The following is a 24,892-nucleotide window of genomic DNA, read 5'->3' as shown; positions in this document are numbered from 1 at the left end:
TGTGGGTGCAGGGCAGAAGAGGAAAGTCCATGACAAAGGAACAGTAGGTTTCACTGTCTGGCCGACCTCCAGCACTCATTACCGAGCTATGTTGCATACCAATAACCAAGAAACCTTTTGTCTGTCTAAGCAGGTCTGCGAGGGAAACAGAAGCGAGAGTTTTTGAGACCAGGTCGTGTGTGTGTGTGTGCAAGAGCGAGCCAAGCTCATTCAGGAGTCATAGAGTTAAAAATAACTTTATTGCAGATCATGTTTTGGAAGGAGGGATCTACTTCCCAGGCTGGGACAGCCTGCCATGCAGGGGCAGCACAGGTGGAGTGTGTGTGCATGCGTTTGTGCATGTGCGTGTGTGTTTTTGTAGCAGCGGCAGGAGCGCGTTGACTTCACACACAAACACACTCTTTTCCGGGCCTGTCCTGATGGTGTCTATCCTGTGTTGTGCTCCAGATGAGCTGCTGGATGTAACCTGGCTCCATAAGTGCTATGAATGACTCCCTGGATGAGACGCGCAGCCTTGGGGAGAAAGCGGCCATATTTCGGGGAGCGAAAGGCAGTGGGAACGTCGTCGGGTCGGCCTTCATCCCATTGTGCTCCCCCTTGCAGCCACCCAATGCTGCGGTCTCCACACACTTCAAGGGAAATAGGTAGGACACGCTTTCTGTCGCAACTCATTTTTGTGCATGCAAACGTCCATTGTGTGTACACACTGTATAATAAACAACTATCCGATACTCTACATCAATACCGTACCTCGTTTCTCAGCAGTTAATCGTTAACGCATCCGATCGGACAAGCAGTAGAGCAGCCTTAGTGCTCTCCGCAATGTCTATGTGAAAACACCGTAGACTTTGTACCTGTAAACAGACGGGTTGAGTGCATCCAAACTGGAATCAAATCAAGCACCTGTTACTTTCCAACTCTGGGGAGGAATCGCGAGTCCTTCTGCGCTGGGACTTTATGTCACGTCTTCCACGTGTTTGTGATACGGTAGCTGTGAGATCATGACGGCACGGCTCGAATGCAGCCCTCCAAGGAGGACTCTTAAGTGTTTATTTGTGCCGTAACCAACAAACAACTGAGCTCACTCACATGTAGACACACAAACAAGTGAATTAAATGCACCACACTGTGTTGCAGCTTCCTTAGATTAGGCTGACCGTATTTTCATATGCAGATATGTTTGTCGCCTTTTTTTAAGGCGAAGATGCTCTAGGTCAGGGTTCCTCAAATCTTGCCCTGGAGGGCCAATGCGCTGCAGAGTTTAGCTCCAACCCTGATCAAACTCACCTACCTGTGGATGTTCTTATGATCCTGAAGACACTGATTAGCATGCTCAGGTGTGTTTGATTAGGGTTAAAGCTAAACTCTGCAGGAAAGTGGATCTCGTGGGCCAGATTTGAGGATCCCTGCTCTAGGTGAATAGGGTAAAACATTAAACTAATAGCTTTCACCATAGTTCCTCAGTTGGTTGATTACATTAAGAATTGCAAACATTTTGTGTAATACAAGGTTTCTGAAATGTTATATTTAATTATGCAAATGAGGCATACACACATTTTGAAAAACTGCCTTTAAAGATATGCATTGTAATTGAAATCTATAGACACAAAGTGCAAAAAAACTTTGTAATGTAATATTTTCTTTCCAGCTGTCCGAAACAGCACTTTGCAAAAAGCCAAATAGCCCAAACTGTAAACATTGACCACTGCTTGAAAAAAAATGTATTTGTTGTGCCTGTAGTGTCTTGCCTTAAATAATGACAAGATGTAGATACAGGAATAGTTCACTCGAAAATGAAAGTTCATGATTTACTCTCTCTCTCATGTCGTTCCATACCTGATGACTTAATTTTTTTCTTCTGTGGAAAACAAAAGAAGGTATTTTGAAAAATGTGTGTTTCTGTTCATTCAATGCAAGTCAATGGGATGTAGTGTTGTTTGGAGCGCACTGTTCTTTAAAATCTTTTCTTGTGTTCTAAAAGAAAGTCAGACATGTTTGGAATGATGTGAGTAATTGATGAAAGAATTTTCATTTTTGGGTGAACTGTGCCTCTAAGTCTAATGTGTTTCAGTGTTCTTGCTGGTCAAGTCAGTTGAAACAGGACATTTTTAAGAGCACTCAGGACGATTCCTGGTTTACCTAGGACACACCTCGTGAAACTGGGACTGCTCTAAGTAATCCTGGTCGCCCTGCCACACACAAATACTGTACACAGCTCAAATACACAGTGTTGGGGAGTAACTAGTTACATGTAACGGCGTTACATAATTTAATAACAAAATAAATGTAACTGTAATCAGTTACAGTTACTAAGAAAAAATGTGTAATTAAATTAGTTACTTATGAAAATGTTAATGATTACAAAGGGGATTACATTTGAATATTTACACACATCCACATACAGATTTAATTGATTTCTTTCCCAAATTGCACTGACTACTCTGAGACATATTGTCCTATAATTTCCACGATGCGTTCGTAGAATCCAGTCATAAAAACGGAGATCCTATAACCTAACGCGGACGGAATATGCCACATTTTGGATGAATAAATCAAAAGTAGGTCAGTACACTTGAATCAAAACGCGATATGGACTAGTGTCTGTGAATATTAAGCCACAAAAAGACAATATATGAATCCTGCATGTTCTGCGTGTCTGTGGAAATCAGGCACGGACTGGCCATCAGGAGAATCGGGACAATTCCTGGTGGCCTGGCAGCCGATTTGGCCCGCTATTTTAATATCATTATTGTATAATTGCCTGTCGAATGTACTAAAGCGATTATTTCCGAATTCTCCATTCGATAATTAAATCTCTAATAAATCATGAATCGGTTAGTCATGGCAATGCTTCGGCTCGCACGCTCTCCGCACCTCCGCCAAATGGTTTGGATCAGATCAGAGTAATCAATGCGAGAGAGAGAATGGAGTGGACTTACAGTAGTCATTTAGCAGACAAATAATCATATTTTATAATAGGTTTAGGGGGAGCTAGGGCAGACAACAACACAACCCTTACGAAAACTACGATGATTTTACTATAAATCCAAAGACAATGGTTAATAATGGTTACTAACCACAAATCAACCATGGTTTTTGCTACACTAACCATAGTTTAACCATGGCATTTGTAGTAAAAATAAATACAAATGGTAATACATTTGCAAAAAAAAAAAACTATAATACTTTACTATAATAAAAACATGGTTAATTTTTGTAAGGGAAAAACATGACTCGTGTTCAGTATTAGGATTTTTCTATAAAGATATTGTAGTTATGCACCTATTTTGACATGTAGGCAATTTAGAAAGTATAGTTTTGTTAAATCTTGAGTATTAAAGTCATGAGAGAGATAGATATCAGGGCAAAATAAAGAGACTGAAAAGAAAAATGGACGTGAAGGTGCCGTTCAGGAGAAAACTTTTAATTATTTTGCATGTCCCCAACTTAAGGATTAAATCCTTTTTTTTGTGAGGTCCATACAAAAAATAGGGTTGTCCATGTTTCAGAATTTGTTGTGGGTGTATGAGTGTGAGATTTCCCGGCCTGAATTTTTTTCCCAGTCCGCCCCTCGTGGAAATGAATGGCGCAGACATGCGGTTTCATTTACTACATATAGGCCTACTGAAGCTCGCGGTGTTTTCAGCCTCTGCCGCATCAATATATGAGTACATGAACACATAAAAATAATCTCTAGAACTGCTCTGAGTCACTTCATGAGCATTTTACTTATCATATACAAAGAGACACCAATGTTTCAGGAGTTTAGTACACAGAATAGGACACATGCTTATTAGATAACCATATTTGAGTTGATGTATATGCTTTTATTTATTATTATTTTTTAATTAACTATTTTTTTCCCAAACCATTGTTAGATGCAGTGTTTCCTGTTTTGATTTCTTATCTATTAACTATTTCTTATCTTAACTGTTTTTTATGATTTTAAATCTGCATTGAACTTCCGATCAATCTCAAAGTAAAAGGCGGTACTAAAGTCGGTGGATGTGTTCAAATTTGATCATCTTAATCCTAGTTATGAAGGATTTTGAAAGTCTGACAGTGTTGAGCACTACTGTAAGGTTAACCCTGCATGGTGTAAATGTTTGAAAATGATTAACAGTTGCAAATAAACATTCATTAGAAATTTAGAAAAGTAATCAAAAGTAATCAGTTACATTACTTTAATAAAGTAATTGGAAAAAGTTACACAACTATTACATTTTAAATCGGGTAACTTCTAATCTGTAACCTATTACATTTCCAAAGTAACCTTCCCAACACTGCATATACACATACTTTAAATACTTGCTGGAGAAGATGTTTTTTTCACTCTTTATTTCTCTTTCTATTTCTGTGCGTCTGTATGTTTAATTAAGCCATAGTGCTTTGCTAATGCCGCACTCCAATTTAATTGCTATGGTGATTCTCTTTGAAGTTATTTTTGCTTATGTTCAAATTTTTATTGATTTCATATATATATATATATGTAACATTGTTCATGCATTTGAAAAAACTCTGTTCACTAAGGCTGCATTTATTTGATCAAAAATACAGTAACAGCATTTTTCTCGAGTGTGTCTTCAGTGTCACATGATCCTTCAGAAATCAATGTAATATGCTGATTTGATGACCAAGAAACATTTCTTATTATCAGTGTTGAAACCAATTGTGCTGCTTCATATTTTGGTGGAAACCATGAAACATTTTCCTTCAAAATTCTCTGATGGATGGAAAGTTCAAAAGAACAGCATTTATTTGAAATAGAAATAGTTTGTAATAACATAAATGTCTTTACTGTCGCCTTTGATCAATTGAATGCATCCTTGTTTAATAGTTTCTTTCAAAAAGAAAATGAAAAAAATCAATCTTACTAAAATATATACATGTTTGATTTAGGATAATAAAAGCAATCTCTCTCTCTTTCTCTCTCTTCAGTCTTCTCAAGTATCCATTCCTCCTCTTAGTTGGGTGTTCCAGCTGAGATACAGCAAAACACACACAGACAGACCAAATGAGTTTGCAGCCCCTGCAAGTGACTCTTTATACACATTGCATTATGTCCATGATATCAAAATGAAAAAAAGAGATTTTTGAATAATGAAAAGTCTATTTTAGAACTATAAACCTGTAGTGCATTGAAATAAATTGTAACAAAATGATGTGTATATTTAATTCTGCATATGTAAAAGATAGTACGATAATTACTAAAATTATGTATATAAATACTTTATAATTGAAATAATGTAGCATTATTTGTTCCCACATTATACTGCTGAAAGCTATTTTCTTGGGTTATAGGATGAAAATAATCCAACATTTCTTAATGCTCCTACAAGCAAGCTTCATTTTCTTTAAGCAAACAATGCAGGTGAAATATGACCTGTGCACGTTCTCTGCGTTTTTCGTGAGATTTACCCATCAACAGAACTCTCTAAACGGATTATAAATAAGCACATGATCACACAGCATCAGTCCGCCGCTCCTCCGGGGATCGTTCAGGTACTGCCGATGAAGTCATCTCTGGCTGTTGCCTGGGAGACGGAACTTCAGTCATCCGGTCTGTCATCATATGACATCAACCGCTGCCTCACACAGCTGCTGTCTGCTGCGCTGAGAATGCAGGACGTCTGGCTTATGAAATGTCATTCGCGCCTCACATACATGATAAGTGCTATTTTGATGGTGCTAGTCGTCCCTGAGGACGCAAATTCGAGTTTCGCAGCCGTACTGTACTTTGTGATCTCAGCCAGGGTTATTATCATTAACTAAAACTAAAACCATAAAAACATTTCATTACTCTAAATAAACATGAACTGAAATAAATCTAGTTGCTAAGGTGCCATTTCTTATTTTCTCATTTCTCAGTTGAAGCAGGGTTATTATAACGAACTAAAACTAAAATTAAAACAATAAAAAAAAACATTGACATAAATGTTAACTGACATGAAATAAAATATGAAAAACTTCAAAACATCAGCTAGTTGCCAAGGCAACATTCCTTATTCTAATTTAGTTTAACTTGATTTACTAAAATAACAAACTAAAACTGAAATAGAAATTTATACAAACTGTATGGATTAAAGAAAAAAACTACTAAAATCACAGAAATAGAGCAAAAATACTAAAACGGAACTAAAATCTAAATGAAGACAGAAAATATAAAATAAAATCCAATTCAAACTATTAATAAAATTACAGTAGTGTCTAGCTTTTGCCTGATATAGCACAAGTACTAAAATAACAAAAACTAAATAGCCTAAAATAATATATATATATATATATATATATATATATATATATATATATATACAGGGGTGCACATAAGTGGTCCGCATGCGCAACCAAAATAGGAAATGCGCTGTGTAAATTATTTCAGAGCGCGCGTTTGCGTACCTACATGGTTGACAACTGTTAATGCACAATTACCATTTTAGATCAAATCAAATTTACACAATTCAAATTCAAATAGTATTGTCATATTATAAGATCCATAGTAACCCTTTTTTTTTTTGGAAGACTTAATAACATCAAATACATTTATTGGTGACATGACATTTCTGGCTCAGACGATTGGTTCAAAAACTATCCTCCAATGCTTTAGACTCTCTGAACAGTGCTACAATCTACCATAATTTAAAAATAAGTTTCTTATCATTGATTTTTCTCTCCTCAGAAAAAGTAGAGCGGTGGATGAAACACAAATGGGACACGTCCCAAATCCCTTCCCAGAGTTGCTGCCGGCCGCTGTCTCTCTAGTGTCTGAGTGTCTGTTACCCTGGACCAAAAACAGTGCGACTCAGGTGAGACACGTATGATTTACTCAAGCCACTGCTGTTCAGAAGAGCTGCCTCGCTGTCTGCAGCCTACATAGGGAACATTATAGGACTGGTTTCTGTTTGGCGAATAGATGCAGTTCGCTAAAGGATGTTTCTTAAAAGGCTCCAACAGCTTTTGTGTCTATAATGTCTTAAAATGCTGCCTACGTAGGCATCTTGGCTTTGGAACAAACCATAGTGTATCATATGGAAGCATATGTTTTTGTATGAGTGCATTGATTGGTTAAGCAGTTGGTTGGTTGACTGATTGATTGTCCCTGGTCTTGTTCTCATTTGGTTAAAAAAATCCAGAAGCCAAAACAAACTTTCATCACTTTCTCATTTCATTGCTCCAACGTCTTAGTTTCATTCCCAGTCAGTAACTACAGTACAAACACTTAGATGGAGGTAATATTTCAATGTAAGTCCACTAGTAAGGCTAACTCTAAAAACACAGCATACAAACAGATGCAGTCTGATAAACAGGCAGAATGTGTAAACCTCCCCAGAGCGCTAATGACGTACGCTGGAACACAGAGATGTTGAACCAGTTTAGCTGGAATAGAAATGAACTGGGACGGGGAATGAAATCGCTGTGTCAGCTTTCTGAATTTGTCCTTTTTTGGATGTAGTTTCTAATCCAGTACGAAAACAAGGAAAAAGCATGGCAAAGGGCAATGTAGACATTTTTAACAGCACTTATAATTAGAGAAGGAATGTACTTGATGTACATTGACAGACATTACTTTGTCAGCTTGACAGAATTATGCCTGAAATAAGTTTAAAAACATAATACTGTAGTTTAATTGTTATTGTTTTATGCGGGCTGGATGGATGGATGAACGAACGAACAGATGAATGGATGAATGAATGGATGAACGAATGAATGAATGAATGGATGGATGCACGCCACGGTTGGATGGATGGACGAATGGACAAATGGATGGATGAATAAATGAATAGATGAATGGACGGATGGATGGATGGATGGACGATAGATGAACGGATGGATGAATGGGCAGATGGATGGATGGATGGATGAATGGACAGATGGATGGATGGACAGATGGACGAATGGATAGATGGGATGGATGAATGAATGGATGGATGGATGAATGGACGGATGGACAGATGGATGAATGGATAGATGGGATGGATGAATGAACGAATGGATGGATGGACAGATGAATGGATGAATGAAAAGATGAATGAATGGACAAATGGATGGATGGATGGACAGATGCATGGATGAATGAACAAATGGATGGATGGATGAATGGACGGATGGACAGATTAATCGATGAATGAACGGATGGATGGACAGATGAATGGATGAATGAACAGATGGATGATGGATGAACGGATGATTGGACGGATGGATGGATGAATAAATAAATGGACAGATGGATGAATGGACAATAGATGAACGGATGAATGAATGGATGAATGGGCAGATGGATGGATGGATGAATGACAGATGGATGGATGGATGAACAGATGAATGAATGGTTGGATGAATGGACAAATGGATGGATGGACAGATGGACGAATGGATAGATGGGATGGATGAATGAACGGATGAATGGATGGATGGACAGATGAATGGATGAATGAACGGACGAATGGACAGATGGATGAATGGATAGATGGGATGGATGAATGAATGGATGTATGGACCGATGAATGGATGAATGAAAATATGAATAAATGGACAAATGGATGGATGAATGAACAGATGGATGGATGAACGGCTGGACCAAAAACAGTGCGACTCAGGTGAGCCACGTATGATTTACTCAAGCCACTGCTGTTCAGAAGAGCTGCCTCGCTGTCTGCAGCCTACATAGGGAACATTATAGGACTGGTTTCTGTTTGGCGAATAGATACAGTTCGCTAAAGGATGTTTCTTAAAAGGCTCCAACAGCTTTTGTGTCTATAATGTCTTAAAATGCTGCCTACGTAGGCATATGGAAGCATATGTTTTTGTATGAGTGCATTGATTGGTTAAGCAGTTGGTTGGTTGACTGATTGATTGTCCCTGGTCTTGTTCTCATTTGGTTAAAAAAATCCAGAAGCCAAAACAAACTTTCATCACTTTCTCATTTCATTGCTCCAACGTCTTAGTTTCATTCCCAGTCAGTAACTACAGTACAAACACTTAGATGGAGGTAATATTTCAGTGTAAGTCCACTAGTAAGACTAACTCTAAAAACACAGCGTACAAACAGATGCAGTCTGATAAACAGGCAGAATGTGTAAACCTCCCCAGAGCGCTAATGACGTACGCTGGAACACAGAGATGTTGAACCAGTTTAGCTGGAATAGAAATGAACTGGGACGGGGAATGAAATCGCTGTGTCAGCTTTCTGAATTTGTCCTTTTTTGGATATAGTTTCTAATCCAGTACGAAAACAAGGAAAAAGCATGGCAAAGGGCAATGTAGACATTTTTAACAGCACTTATAATTAGAGAAGGAATGTACTTGATGTACATTGACAGACATTACTTTGTCAGCTTGACAGAATTATGCCTGAAATAGGTTTAAAAACATAATGCTGTAGTTTAATTGTTATTGTTTTATGCGGGCTGGATGGATGGATGAACGAACAGATGAATGGATGAATGAATGGATGAACGAATGAATGAATGAATGGATGGATGCACGCCACGGTTGGATGGATGGACGAATGGACAAATGGATGGATGAATAAATGAATAGATGAATGGACGGATGGATGGATGGATGGACGATAGATGAACGGATGGATGAATGGGTAGATGGATGGATGGATGGATGAATGGACAGATGGATGGATGGACAGATGGACGAATGGATAGATGGGATAGATGAATGAATGGATGGATGGATGAATGGACGGATGGACAGATGGATGAATGGATAGATGGGATGGATGAATGAACGAATGGATGGATGGACAGATGAATGGATGAATGAAAAGATGAATGAATGGACAAATGGATGGATGGATGGACAGATGCATGGATGAATGAACAAATGGATGGATGGATGAATGGACGGATGGACAGATGGATGGATGGACAGATTAATCGATGAATGAACGGATGGATGGACAGATGAATGGATGAATGAACAGATGGATGATGGATGAACGGATGATTGGACGGATGGATGGATGAATAAATAAATGGACAGATGGATGAATGGACAATAGATGAACGGATGAATGGGCAGATGGATGGATGGATGAATGACAGATGGATGGATGGATGAACAGATGAATGAATGGTTGGATGAATGGACAAATGGATGGATGGACAGATGGACGAATGGATAGATGGGATGGATGAATGAACGGATGAATGGATGGATGGAAAGATGAATGGATGAATGAACGGATGGATGGATGAACGGACGAATGGACAGATGGATGAATGGATAGATGGGATGGATGAATGAATGGATGTATGGACCGATGAATGGATGAATGAAAAGATGAATAAATGGACAAATGGATGGATGAATGAACAGATGGATGGATGAACGGACGGATGGATGAATGGATAGATGGGATGGATGAATGAACGGATGAATGGACAGATGAATGGATGAATGAACGGATGAATGGATGAATGAACAGATGGATGGATGGATGAACGGACGAATGGACGGATGGATGAACTGATGGATGGACAGATGGATGAATGAATAGATGGGATGGATGAATGGATGGATGGACAGATGAATAGATGAATGAACAGATGAATGAATGGACAAATGGATGGATGGATGGACAGATGGGTGGATGAATGAACAGATAGATGGATAAACGGACGAATGGACGGATGGATAAACAGATGGATGGACAGATGGATGAATGGATAGATGGGATGGATGAATGAACAGATGAATGGATGGATGGACAGATGAATGGATGAAGGAACGGATGGATGGATGAATGGACAGATATACAGATGGATGGATTGATAGATAGACGAATGAAAAAATGGATAAGTGGATGGATGGATCGATTGATGGACGAAAGGATGGATGGATCAGTTGGCTGAAGTAATATGTTAAGTTTGGTGGATGTAGCTTTAAAAATGTTGTATTAATTACAATCATAATGTTTCAATATAAGTCAATGGGATTTTAGAGATATCTGATCATTTACTAGAGAAAAACCCATATGTCTGATCAATTAGAAAATATACAGAGTCAGAACAGGCTGAAGATCTGTGCCGAATTTGTTGCATGTAGCTTAAAAGATCTAAAATGAGTTACATTAAATTTACATTCATTTACTGAGTATTTTTGGTTTTGCTGGCGACAAATAAACAATGAATATTGTGCCTTCTTTTTTCCTTCTGTTTTATGAATACTATGAATTCTTACATACTACTCTTTTCAGTTGTTGTTTTTTGCCTACTATGTAGTAGGGAAGTATTTAGATGCAACCTTAGAGTTAGCGAGTTTAATTCATTTCAGTGAATCAAAGTGTTTCAGATTGGAAAAGGTGCCTAACATTTAAATAGCATTCTTAGTGTTTAGTAAAAAACAGTGTGATATAATTTTTTTTTTCTTGAGTATTTAATTTCTTGCATTAAACAATATGAATCTAAAAGGCTACAAATAAAGCTGGTTGGTTGAAATGATAGTTACTAATTTCAGAAAAAAATGCGTAAATGTTGAGATGTCTCTAAAGCGTCGTAAGTTGTTATAATGTCTTCTTTCTATTTTAGCACTAACTGTGAAGAGCTTTAATTTTTTTGTATGAGATTATTTTGGTGCGTTATGTTTAATGAAAGCTGAGAGCCGTATATTAGATGCATCCTCACAGCGAGTTTGCTCCAGAACTTATATGGCCAATGCAATCTGCTTACATTGCTGATTTGAGAAAACCAAGACCCCTGTGGATCTTATTATATGACAAATATATGTTATGAACGGCCATCCAGAACAGCTTTGACCTGCAGCAAAATCTGCAAATTACAGCATATTGAAATGTGCCGTCATAATGTGGCTTTGCAGTTTGCCATTATGGGGGCCTTCATTATATTTGAGGATGGCAGTAATGATCCCTCTCGTATTATATCTGAGGCTAGCAATTACGGCCTCAGTATATGAGCGAAACGGAGGGAAACCAGAGGGGGGATGGGGTGGAAGTGTCACGAAAACTTTTTGCTGTGCTAGTTTCTGCAGTTTGCCGAGGATAGACGATGACCCAGTCTGTGTCTGCCGTAAAAGACGGTCCAGGGCTGGGCGGCGGCGCTAATTACCATCAGATTTTGCGTGTGTGCACGTCAGAAAGGCTTGCTCACTCCGCAGGCTGAAATTACAGACCATCTATCGTAGAGCGGGCCACTATTTGGCAACATTAGTTTGCCAGTGGTCAAATTTTCCAATTTAGCAAAGCCTGTGATCAAAACACAGTTCAGTTTATTTATTTATTTGAATAAAATAAATGTATAATTCATATGAAATTATATATATTTATTTATTTATTTTCATGTTTATTTATTCATATGAATATAATTATATAATTAATTATATTCATATAAAAGAAACAAATACAATTTGTAAATATGTACACAATTAAATATAATAAAAAATGTTATCATTATTATTATTTTAATGACTTCTATGAATATAATTGTAATATTAAATAAAATTATACATAGAAATATTATGCATTTATTACTTTATTTATATAAATATAATTAATATAAAATAGTAGAGGAATATATATACAGTGTGTGTGTGTGTGTGTGTTATTTAATTTTGTTTGTTTTTGTTATTATTGATTTGGTTATTATAGTTTTAATTCCGTTTTTTTACGTAATTGTGCGATTCACAGATATTGCAGATTATCAGGATGTGTTTTGTTCGCTAGAACATCGTCTAAAGAGCTTGATTGTGCCGAACTCCTCTTTTTAGGGAGTGAAGTGTCCTCTCAAGATACAATCCAGGTCTTGTTACCTGATTCTTTCTTATAGACGCCTCAGGCTGCACTTCACTGCATCAGCCGCTGATTGCAATTCTCCAGTGCCTGGCCTGTCATTGTTTGAGTGCGCTGATGGGATTATGGGGGATTTGCTTTTGTTTTGGATGATTTAGGGGAGCAGGGAATACTTAAGCTTCAGCTGTGACAGCGAAACGCCTCTTCGGTGACCTCCTGAGCTCGTGTTGGTGTAATTGATCATTTGCTAAGCACTGCCTTTAAAATCTTACTGAGCAATCGTACCTTGGCAACTGTTGCCTAATGTTCTTTTATTACTTATATTGATTCTTTTGTTGGTTAATCTTTTCATGCAAGTTTTTATTATTTTTTAAAATGCAAGTGTTTTATATTGAACTCTGTAATAAATGTATCATATTGGATACTCGCATATCTGTCGCACACAATCTGCTACATGCCTTCTGTCATCTGATTGAGAGTTTATACTCTTTTAGCAAGTAAAAGACCTTTTAGTATAATTGTAAAATGACACAACTCATGTTTCACGTGACTTTTTGCTGTGACATCTTTACTGATTATATAAACATAAGAATAACTTTTATATGGTTAGTAGTATTTAAAAATTAACAATTTAATTTGGTTTACTTGATTATCAATATATCAATCAATATGATCATCAGACTTTTGAGGAATGTTTATTTTTCATCTCTCAATCATTGTAATGCATTGCATTACATGTTTTGATCATAAACTAAGCATTAATATATCGTCTTATTCAGAAGATATTATTGGGGGATAAAGAGTGGCAACTAATTTTTATATCATTTTATGTAAGTATCTGCTATGCTGTTATAAAGATCTCACTGATCACTGAAGCATCCGAATTTGATCTTACGTTTTGTCCATTTAAATATCAGCTTCTGCATCAAATTGCATACTGTTTGCTCAGTTTGGGCCTCTGAATATGAGCCTTGAATATGAGCTTCATATTCTCACTATATCATACCATATAAGCTGTAAAAGTATCAAATATGATACTCAAAATCATAATACATTTACTTTTTCAAATCTTTAAAGAAATGTTGAGAAGTTCCTGCTGTGGTCTCTACACTTTTTGACCATGTTAGTGTGTACTTACCGTGTAATAGTTTCTTTAAAGAAAAATGTTGGATGAAAGGTTTTGCAATGTCAGAAGAATAATATCCAAGAACATTTTACTGAATTTGTTCCTGTGCGATGTTCTGTAAAGCTCGTCTTAGCAATAGTAATCGAAGGGCGGGGCTTAGCTAAGGGTCAATTCCTGTGCAGGTCTGCGTCCCGGGGGGCTTTGATTGGCAGGTCTTTTTGAGACGTTGCTCCAAGCGGGACAAAAGGAGAATGTTAGTGCGCACAGCTGTTTGTCTGACAGCACATCTGAGTCACATGGTCAGCATGCAGAAAGCAATGACATCATCGCCCTGCCCTGCCCCCAGCCCAGATGAATAGATGTGGAGAGCTTGAGTAAAGTGTTGCATCATTGTTCCGGCCGCCCCTTCACCCCACAATGCTAATGACTCCTCTTGTCTGTGTTGGAGTATTGGTTTTTAGATTTGGAGACACTGAAAGTAATCACTGAGAGATTTTCTTTCTTTCCTTTGTTGCTTGTGACGCATCAGTCAAGTGTGCGATTTCATGGTTATTTGGCATTATTTGGAATGATTATTTGAATCAGTTCTCAGAACTCTGATTCAGTGATTTGATGTCATCCTTTGGAATGTTTTTGGAAATCTTACAGTACATGGCATTTTCAAAATACACCAGACTGTGAAAGTAAAATATCACTTATTGTGTTTATGGAGTCAAAAACAATGTATTTTAACTTGAATATTTTAGTTCTTGCATTAAACATTTGGAATCAAACTGGCTATCAAATAAATATTAATAATAAATAGTAGTTACTAATTTCAGGAAAAAATATATGTAAGCATTCAAATCTCTTCAGAAGTTTTTTTTGCACTAACTGTGAAGAGCTTTTGTTTTTTGAATTTTGTAAATTCAGTTCCTGATGTTAATGAAAGACCCTTCAAACGGATCTGCCCATATGAAAAAAATCCCAAATGTGTTTAATATCTCATAATATAAAATAATATTTGACTATATATTAATATTAAATAAAATTATACATAGAAATATTATGCATTTATTACTTTATTTATATAAATATAATTAATATAAAATAGTAGAGGAATATATATACAGTGTGTGTGTGTGTGTGTGTTATTTAATTTTGTTTGTTTTTGTTATTATTGATTTGGTTATTATAGTTTTAATTCCGTTTTTTTACGTAATTGTGCGATTCACAGATATTGCAGATTATCAGGATGTGTTTTGTTCGCTAGAACATCGTCTAAAGAGCTTGATTGTGCCGAACTCCTCTTTTTAGGGAGTGAAGTGTCCTCTCAAGATACAATCCAGGTCTTGTTACCTGATTCTTTCTTATAGACGCCTCAGGCTGCACTTCACTGCATCAGCCGCTGATTGCAATTCTCCAGTGCCTGGCCTGTCATTGTTTGAGTGCGCTGATGGGATTATGGGGGATTTGCTTTTGTTTTGGATGATTTAGGGGAGCAGGGAATACTTAAGCTTCAGCTGTGACAGCGAAACGCCTCTTCGGTGACCTCCTGAGCTCTTGTTGGAGTAATTGATCATTTGCTAAGCACTGCCTTTAAAATCTTACTGAGCAATCGTACCTTGGCAACTGTTGCCTAATGTTCTTTTATTACTTATATTGATTCTTTTGTTGGTTAATCTTTTCATGCAAGTTTTTATTATTTTTTAAAATGCAAGTGTTTTATATTGAACTCTGTAATAAATGTATCATATTGGATACTCGCATATCTGTCGCACACAATCTGCTACATGCCTTCTGTCATCTGATTGAGAGTTTATACTCTTTTAGCAAGTAAAAGACCTTTTAGTATAATTGTAAAATGACACAACTCATGTTTCACGTGACTTTTTGCTGTGACATCTTTACTGATTATATAAACATAAGAATAACTTTTATATGGTTAGTAGTATTTAAAAATTAACAATTTAATTTGGTTTACTTGATTATCAATATATCAATCAATATGATCATCAGACTTTTGAGGAATGTTTATTTTTCATCTCTCAATCATTGTAATGCATTGCATTACATGTTTTGATCATAAACTAAGCATTAATATATCGTCTTATTCAGAAGATATTATTGGGGGATAAATCAACAATTCTGTGTTTTTCTGTCAATATGGGGTGCTGTGTGTACATTAATGAGGAAAAAAAATTAACTTAAATGATTTTAGCAAATGGCTGCAATATAACAAAGAGTGAAAAATTTAAGGGGGTCTGAATACTTTCCGTACCCACTGTATATACATAGATGCATATGTTTATGTATGTATATATATATATATATATATAAAATTAATAATAAATCAAACTAATGTAATGATATAAATTATAGAATTATATATAAATATATATTAATATAACTATACTTTTTTTTTTATTATTTAAATAATTTAAACAAATTTTTTTTCTTTCATTTTTATATTTTATTGTTAAACAGTTTACATGGGGAAAAAAGCTTATTGAAATTCATCTTTGGGTGCTTTGTTGCATCTCTCTTTTCTTTTTTCTTTCTTTCTTTTTGAGCATCTTGCCATTATTATAAGCCATTTTTTTAACTTTGCTTGTCAAAACAGTATCTGAGGTTCAGTTCAGTTCAGTTCAGACAACACAGCAACTACTCATCTTGAAAATGTGTTTTTTTTACACATCCATAATGTCAGTTATCATTGTTTGTCAATCTTTGTCTTCTTTTATTCCTCCGAAGGGATTTTAGATGAAAGACAAAGTTGATGCATCAATAAAACCTACAGTAACTGAGACCACCTGAGATTTTTAAGATATTTGGAATATGATTTTCATGAAGCAAAGACATGTCAGTCAGTATGTTTGGCTGTCACTGGCATCAAGAGGGCAGCATTTTACTGATATCAAACCCACAAGGCCTTCGCTTCAAAACACATAGTTTGTTGCCACTCTGCAAGAAAAGCATCTCACCACAAACTCATCATGCTGATGTAAAACCAAGCCTCGTCCCATGCTTTTTATTTTACCAGCTGAGCCCAGAGGCCCTGGCCATTGGCACAGCTTTGTTTTACGTGGTCTTTAAAAGCTATTTTAGTCGTGAGAAAGCACTTCTGTGCTTGCAGTGTCATGGTACATTTACATGACAAAGGTTCACAGAGTTAGAAGTGCTGTTTCAGAGCCCTCTGGGTCCGTCAGCCTCTCTAACCTCTCCCAGACACCAGCCTTGATCCATTTTCACACTTGAGTAGATCCATATGCACTGAAACTGTTTTTATACCCCACAATGAATGAGAGTGATCTAATAGGTCTTGCACTGCATGACGGTTTTCTGTTTCACACAACACTGAGAACTTCTTGAAAAGAGCCTGTGAATAGAAAAGCATATACTTAAAGCAAGAGAGGGTAAGTACATTTCATCATTTGCTTTTCTATTCAGCATTACATTCCTTGTGTCATTTTAACCCATGTATTGTTTTCTTGCCTCTGTAAAACACAAAATGAAAGTATGGAGCACTGAAAATCCCATTACTCCCAGTCTTTGGCTTTTTTTGAGTTGGACAATATCACTTCAGTAAGTTGTTAACTGGATATTCGCTCTCACCAAATCACTGAATCAGTGAGTTGTTTACTGAGATTCACTCTCACCAGATCATTGAATCAATGAGTTGTTAACCGGAGATTCGCTCTCACCAGATCACTGAATCAGTTGTTAACTGGAATTCATTCTGACGTTGTGACGAATGTATGACACTAGGGGCCGCTCTTGGGAGCCCAAACACCTCTGACATCTTTTAGAAATGCCAATGAAATTGGGTGTGCAGAATTTGCATAGCTGGCCACGCCCCAGACATCCGGTTATAAATAGGCCAGCGTGGCATCTGCTCACTCGTTCTGTTTTTCAGAGCCGAATGCACCATCTCTCATGGAGAAGTTGCGATCATTCACCTCTCAATTCCTCGTCATGGATCTAAGGCACGGTCAGCGGTCTCTCCCTACTCATACACAGATAAGTGTTGTGAGAGTACACCTGGGTGCTTCAACGGCGATCTCTAGAAGAGCAAATTTCCTCTAAAAAGAGTACTTTCTCTGAAAGAGCTACACGGTGGAATTGTGTGTTTCATCATGCCTTTCCGTCCATGTGTTTCTGGTTGTGGTTGGCACGTCTCGAAAGACGACCGGCACGAGTGTTGTATTCAGTGTTTGGGCCATGCTCACGCTGAGGCAGCACTTGTGGATGATTCATGCCCCGCTTGCGAGGCACTTTCCATCGGCACGTTGTGCTTGCGGCTCGGGTTCTTCGCTAAAAGACCCTGAGTCACCGCGGCTGCTTGCCGCTCTGGTTCTTCTACCTCTGGGTATGAGGCCGCAGAGATGTGCACTGCGGAAGAGCATGGGGAGGAGGGATTAGTAATCCCCGCAAGCTTCCCGTTCTTCCCTTGCTTTGTGCTTACCAGTCGAATTTCTGGATGAAGTTGAAAGTTCGTCCCTGGGCGGGCTCAATCTCTCATTCGGGGCTCGCGAGCAGGACAAGCTGTCGATTGCAGAATTGGAGGGCGGGCTTGAGCCATTGGAAGCAGATGACTCGGCTGAGCAAGCACCTATGGGCGCTGAGCCTCAGTCCGAGGCTGACGCTGAGATGGCTGCCGTGCTTGCCCAGGCAGCCAAGAGCATCGGGCTGGAGTGGTCTCCCCCACCCTGCCCCGAGCGCTTGCGGCTGGATGATTGGTTTCTGGGTGCCTTTGTTCCCGGAAGTGCACGAGGAGCTGACGAAATCATGGAAGGCCCCTTTTTCGGCCAGAACATGGCACACTGGCTCCTCTGCCCCCACCACCCTCGATGAGGGTCCAGCGAGGGGGTATACGGAGGTTCCCCAGGTGGAGAGAGCGATTGCAGTGCATCTTTGCCCGCAAAACGCCGCCACCTGGCAGTGCCGCTTGAGACTCCTGTCCAGGGCCTGTAAGTTCTCTTCGTCTCTAGTGGAGAAGGCTTACTTCTGGACAAACTGCATCCGCCCTGCACGCTATGGCCATCCTGTAAATCTACCAGGCCAAAGCATTGAAAGAGCTGCACGGGGGTTGTCCCAACCCAGAGGTACTGCAGGAACTGCGAACTGTGACTGACTATGTCCTCCGGGCTACGAAGGTCATGGCGCAGGCTCTGGAGAGGGCGATGTCCACTTTAGTTGTCCAGCAATGCCACCTGTGGCTCAACCTGGCTGAGATGCGGGAAGCCAAGAAAGTATGCTTTCTTGACGTCCCCATTTCACAGGTTGGTCTCCTTGGCGACACCATGGAAGAATTTGCCCTGCAGTTCTCCACGGTGAAGAAGCAGATGGAGGTCATTAAACACATTCTGCCTTGGCGTGAGTCAGCCCACCCCAGTACCTTTCCTATGTTGTACTTCCTCTGTAAGTCATAGGTGGATCTTCACATGTTACCTCTCCATTGGGTAGGATGTGATCTCTGTAGTGCCTTTTTTCCCTAGTGGGAATAGTCACTGTCCCAACGTTACTACCAAGACTTTTCAGCTGTTATATTATGGTGAGTATTACTATGGGAAAAGGCTCTGGCTGAGGGGACCTCTGCCTCTATAGTGGCTCTCCCTGATGTTGGAGAGTGAGGTCTTAAGTCTTGGGCGTTGGAAGGTTATGAGGAGGAGAGGTGCATTTGGTTGTGACATGTTGACTTGTCAACATCTGCGCCCCGTGGACTTGTGACGCAGTTCAGCAGTTGTGGCGTTTAGTATAGGGTCCCCAATGTCGTGTGAATCAGAGAGTGGTTAACTGGAGATTCACTCTCACCAGATCACTGAATCAGAGAGTTGGTAACTGGTGATCCCTTCCCACCAGATCATTGAATCAGAGAGTTGTTAACTGCTGCAATCGAATTGCAATGCTATCTTGGCAGGTCTTCCAGCCAGTTCTATCAAACCTTTACAATTAATGCAGAACGCGGCAGCAAGATTAATTTTAATGAGCCAAAAAGAATGCATGTCACACCTCTGTTTATCAATTTGCACTGGCTACCAATAGCTGCTCGCATAACATTCATTACTTCAGACTTATATGCCCTCTAGAAGCTTGCGTTCTGCAAGTGAACGTCACTTTATTGTGCCATCCCAGAGGCACAAAATCACTTTCACAGACTTTTAAAGGGTCATATGATGTTGCTAAAAAGAACATTATTTTGTGTATTTGGTGTAATGAAATGTTTTTATGCGGTTTAAGGTTCAAAAAACACATTATTTTCCACATACTGTACATTATTGTTTCTCCTCTATGCCCCGCCTTAGAGGAGCATCAATTTTTACAAAACTCATCGGTCTGAAAAACGAGGTGTGCTCTGATTGGCCAGCTATCCAGTGCGTTGTGATTGGCCGAATACCTCAAGCGTGTGACGGAAATGTTACGCGTCTTACGATACTGTGATGCCCTGTCCCGGCCGGAGCGATGAGACAAAAACATTAAAACCCATTATAAACAAGGCATTTGTTGCATCCAGTGGGGACATAATTACGGATTATAATGACTTATACTGTCTTTTTACGCGTTGCATCGCGCCGCGTAAACATAAAACCATGTCTGCATTTGTGATCGGAGAAATTACAAACAAGAAGCTCTACTCTACACTGCTCAAAACTCGCATTTGAATCATCAGTGGCAAATCCTTTAAATATCAAAACGTACTTACAGTTTGTGAGTCAGAACAGCCGGCATTGTAGTCTACTCTACCAGGATCAGGAAATGGTCCTCCATAAAATGTGCTGCACACATCTGAATATTTGGGTTGAACTGTTCTGGAACAGTGTTGTAAATACAACTTAACCACTGATTTCTAGTCATGTCCTCTTTTGGAAGGCCAAACAAAATAGTTTCGCTTTCACAACGAAACACACAGCGTCACACACGGTGGGCTAGAGTGAGTGGAGGCTGGCGGGCTAGAGAACGGCGCAGCATTTGGGCAGCATTATGCAAATCTTCCCACACAGTAAGCGTGGTTGACACTTAACTTTTATAAAGAATATCTCTTTGGATTTGAGACTTTAGTCTTTGCAACTTTACAGATCTTCTTTATGCACCAAGAGCTTGTAACACTTCAAAGAGAGAGGAAAAATTGAAATCGCATCATCTTTAAATGAAATGTTCCCTCCTGGTGGAATGACCTGCCCAACTCAATCCGAGCAGCGGAGTCCTTAGCCATCTTCAAGAATCGGCTAAAAACACATCTCTTCCATCTTTATTTGACCCTCTAACTCTAATTGTATTATTAAAAAACAAAAAAACTTGCCCCTTTTAGACTTGCACTCTATTCATTTACTAACTACTTGTTTTCTTGAAGAATAAAAACTAACACTAGCTTCTTTGTTCTTTTTGTATTTCTAATCTTTTTGTATTCCATTTGTTTTCTTTTCATTTATTATACAATTAACAAAAGCAAAAAAGGCCTCTAACGCTAGCTTGCTCTATTCTTTTTCTATTCTATCTGTTTTCTTTTTATTTATTATATAATAAAAAAAAAACTTGCTACGTGTACTGCGTTTAGCTATTTGAGACTTGTTATAGCACTTGCGTATCATTGTTCTTTTATTGATTTTGATTGCTTCCATTGTCCTCATTTGTAAATAAATTTATGGGATTGTCTGTCACATAAATAATTCCACATGCATTATAGGCCGCAGACAATATGTCCATCAGAAGTCTTATCTCAGCGTCTCGTCTCTCATCTCTCTTATCACTATAATAGTTAAGAAGGCACTCCGGCACGTATCGTCTTATAGCGATTATGTAAGCCTGAACCGCGGTTGAGCAAATTACAGCTTCATTCAGCACAACCCAACACTGCCCATTACAGTTCAAGGACCGCTGGGTTACTTGCTTCCCCCGACACTGACTTGGAACATGCTGCTATATTTCAAGGCAACGGACAAGGTATTATTAGCCATAAATGCTATCGCTCCCTCGTTCTCCGCACCACTGCTGGCCTTGCTGTATTTGCTGAGTTGGCTAAATTTATCTTCCCAAGATTTGCGAATTCCCAGCTCTCCTTTCATGCGCTTTAAACACAAACAGACGGTGATGTGTCTTCCTGGCCAAGCGTGTTCCAGCTCAGTGTACTTCCCCTTTTCTCACATCGCACATCTAGAAGAGGAACGTTCACATGAGACATTTTACTCCAGCATGAAGAAAACAATGTCCGCAGTGAGAAAAAGCTTGTGTTTAATTACACATAGTGCGACTCATGACTGACTGAGCAAACATCTGTGTAAAACATTCATTTTAAAGAATGATTTTATGAACCATTTACACAAAACTTGTGTCAATGAGGTGCAGTGATTCTATATAATACTAAATTTTTTGAGATTAAATGAGAGTATGCATTTAATTGATTAAAAGTGACAGTAGAGACATTTATAATGTTACAAAAAAATTCCATTTAGAATAAATGCTGTTCTTTTGAATCTTCTATTCATAAAAGTGTCCTGGAACAAAACTGTATCACAGTTTCCACAAAAAAATATGAATCAGCACAACACTGATTGTAATAATAAATGTTTTTTCAGCAGCAAATCAGCATATTAGAATGATTTCTGAAGGATCGTGTGACACTGAAGACTGGAGTAATGATGCTGAAAATTCAGCTTTGCATCACAGGAATACATTTTAAAATATATTCAAATAGAAAACAGTTATTTCGAAATGGAAAATATTTCACAATATTGCTGCTTTTAATGTATTTGTGATCAAATAAATGCAGCCTTTGGGGAGCATAATTGATTTCAAATACATTTCTTACTACTACAATGTATATAAAGACACTACTGTTCATGTATTTAACATAACAAAAACATATATTTGAAATGTATATTTCCAAAATTATGTATTTACCAAAATTATGGTATTTGCTAATTACCTATTGAATTATTTTTGCTTTGGAATAAAATATAATCTGATTAATGCACTGAGTTGCAACCTTTGGGAAACCTAATCAATCTACAACTATACTAATGAACTATACTTACTTACTTACTAGAAGAGTTGTATTTATTTATTTATTTTGATAATAAATGTGACTATTTAGGGCTCAACTGATGCAAGAAGAACTAAATGAGCTTTGCGAACCACAATCAATGGTTTTCCTTTTTACATGGAACTCCACAGCAACTCTAGCCATCTTTAAGAAGAGAGGAAGGGAAACGAGATCCCTGAAAGGAGAGAAAAAGACATGTCTAGAGAGTTTGTGGATTGTCAGCAGACAGACATATGGCCTGCAGACGTGCTTCTGTTGGCTTTAGGCTCATGACTCATAGAGTATGTCTGCTGCAGAGGGGCTATCTGTGTCCCGCTCCGGCTCGCCTGCCTGCTCTACACATGTCTGGAGCAGTGATACATGATCCCAAAACTCCATCCAGAACAAGGCCTTCAGAATCTCAGCTGGAATTTGCCCCACATTTAGCTCTCAGCATTTTACCTCCTTCCTACAGTGTTTGCAGGGCAGCTTTTTATTGATATCAGTGGGGTTTGTTATGGTAAGCATCACTGCAAAAACCAAAAAATTTTTTCAGTACAAATATGCACTTACTTTTTTTATTTTAGGACAAAGCATACACTCTAAAAAATGCTGGGTTAAATACGACCCAGTGCTGGGTAAAATAGAGACAACCCCAGCAATTGGGCTGTTTTGACCCAGCGGTTGGGTTAAATGTTTAACCCAACCTTCTGGGGAGTAACCCAACCGCTGGGTCAAAACAGCCCAATTGCTGGGTTTGTCCCTATTTTTACAGTGTAATACTGTAAAATAATGTTGTAATTTTATAGTATATTGTATATTATAGTATATTGTATTGAAATTGAAGCTCCAGTTATATTGCTTAATGATCGTGACATCATTTTCTGCAGTGGCTGAAATGTTAGATTAGAGCGATATAGTTTTTTTGGGGGGGATATTATATTGTACTCTACCGTTCAAAAGTTTGAAATCAATACGATTTTTATTGTTTTTTAAAGAAGACTCTTATGCTCGTCAAGGCTGCATTTATTTGATCAAAAATACTGTAAAAACAGAAATATTATGAAATATTTTTTACAATTCAAAATAACAGTATTCCATTTTGATATACTTTAAAATACAAATTTTTTCTGTAATGCAAAGCTGAATTTTCAGCATCATTACTCCAATCTTCAGTGTCACATGATCCTCCAGAATTTATTCAAAATAGATCTTTTGTAACAATATTAACTACTGTTCAAAAATGTAAAGTATTTTTTTTTGTGTTTAATTAATACTTTTATTCAGAAAGGATACGTTAAATGGATTAAAAGTGATAGTAAAGACTTAAATTGTAAATAAATAAATGCATACATATAAAAACTATATATATATATATATGTAGATGTGTGTATCAGCAGCTGCTGTTTGGCTCTCAGGGATGGTCAAGGCCGCTGTGTCTGAGTCGGTCAGTGTTTTGAGAATCGAAGAGACTCCGTTATCAGTTGCTTCACTCGTTTCAGTTATTTTTTATTTATTTTTTTCTCCATTTCTGTGATAAGTTGTAGCGCCTGCCTGTCTGTGCTACCACTGCCCACTGCTGATAAAGACGGCGAGCCTCTCGCTCTCTCTGGTCAGTTTGGATGAGAGGACGATGGAATTCTGCTCTGATCTTAACAGCATGTGGAGCTTGTGTGGACATGCTGAATGAACAGAGTCTGACTGCAGATTGTGCTTGATAAGTGAGAGCGGGATTTGAGAACTGAGTTGGGGGGATGGTGTGAGAATATGTCTTTTAAATTAGCTCCAATTGTTTAAATTTTATTCCCATTTATTTATTTATTCATTCATTTATTTATTCGCTTTTCAAAGTAGCTTAAGGTGTTTTAATTAGATTTATTTATTTATTTACTTACTTAGTTACTTACTGGTCTTTCAAATTAGCTCCAATTGTTTTAATTTGATTCTCATTTATTTATTTGTTTGTTAGTTTGTATAGCTACTACACTCTAAAAAATGCTGGGTTAAATAC

At 38.0% G+C, this 24,892-nt stretch overlaps 1 protein-coding gene across 1 annotated transcript in view; it reads left to right on the top strand.

Annotated features, from left to right (window-relative positions):
• The first annotated feature begins 304 nt into the window (after positions 1-304).
• grb14 (growth factor receptor-bound protein 14) overlaps positions 305-24,892 on the top strand; it is a 64,190-nt gene continuing 39,602 nt past the window's right edge. The window contains exons 1-2 of the mRNA XM_016242264.1: positions 305-644; positions 6,677-6,803. Of these exons, the coding sequence (XP_016097750.1) occupies positions 484-644; positions 6,677-6,803 (288 nt within the window). The 5' untranslated portion in view covers positions 305-483. The remainder of the gene's footprint in view (positions 645-6,676; positions 6,804-24,892) is intronic.

The sequence above is a fragment of the Sinocyclocheilus grahami genome, unplaced genomic scaffold, assembly GCF_001515645.1.
Source record: "Sinocyclocheilus grahami isolate Dianchi unplaced genomic scaffold, SAMN03320097.WGS_v1.1 scaffold652.1, whole genome shotgun sequence".
In the NCBI taxonomy this organism is placed as follows: Eukaryota; Metazoa; Chordata; class Actinopteri; order Cypriniformes; family Cyprinidae; genus Sinocyclocheilus; species Sinocyclocheilus grahami.
The sequence above is the reverse complement of the archived record's forward strand: the minus strand, read 5'-3'. Positions and strand labels throughout refer to the sequence as shown.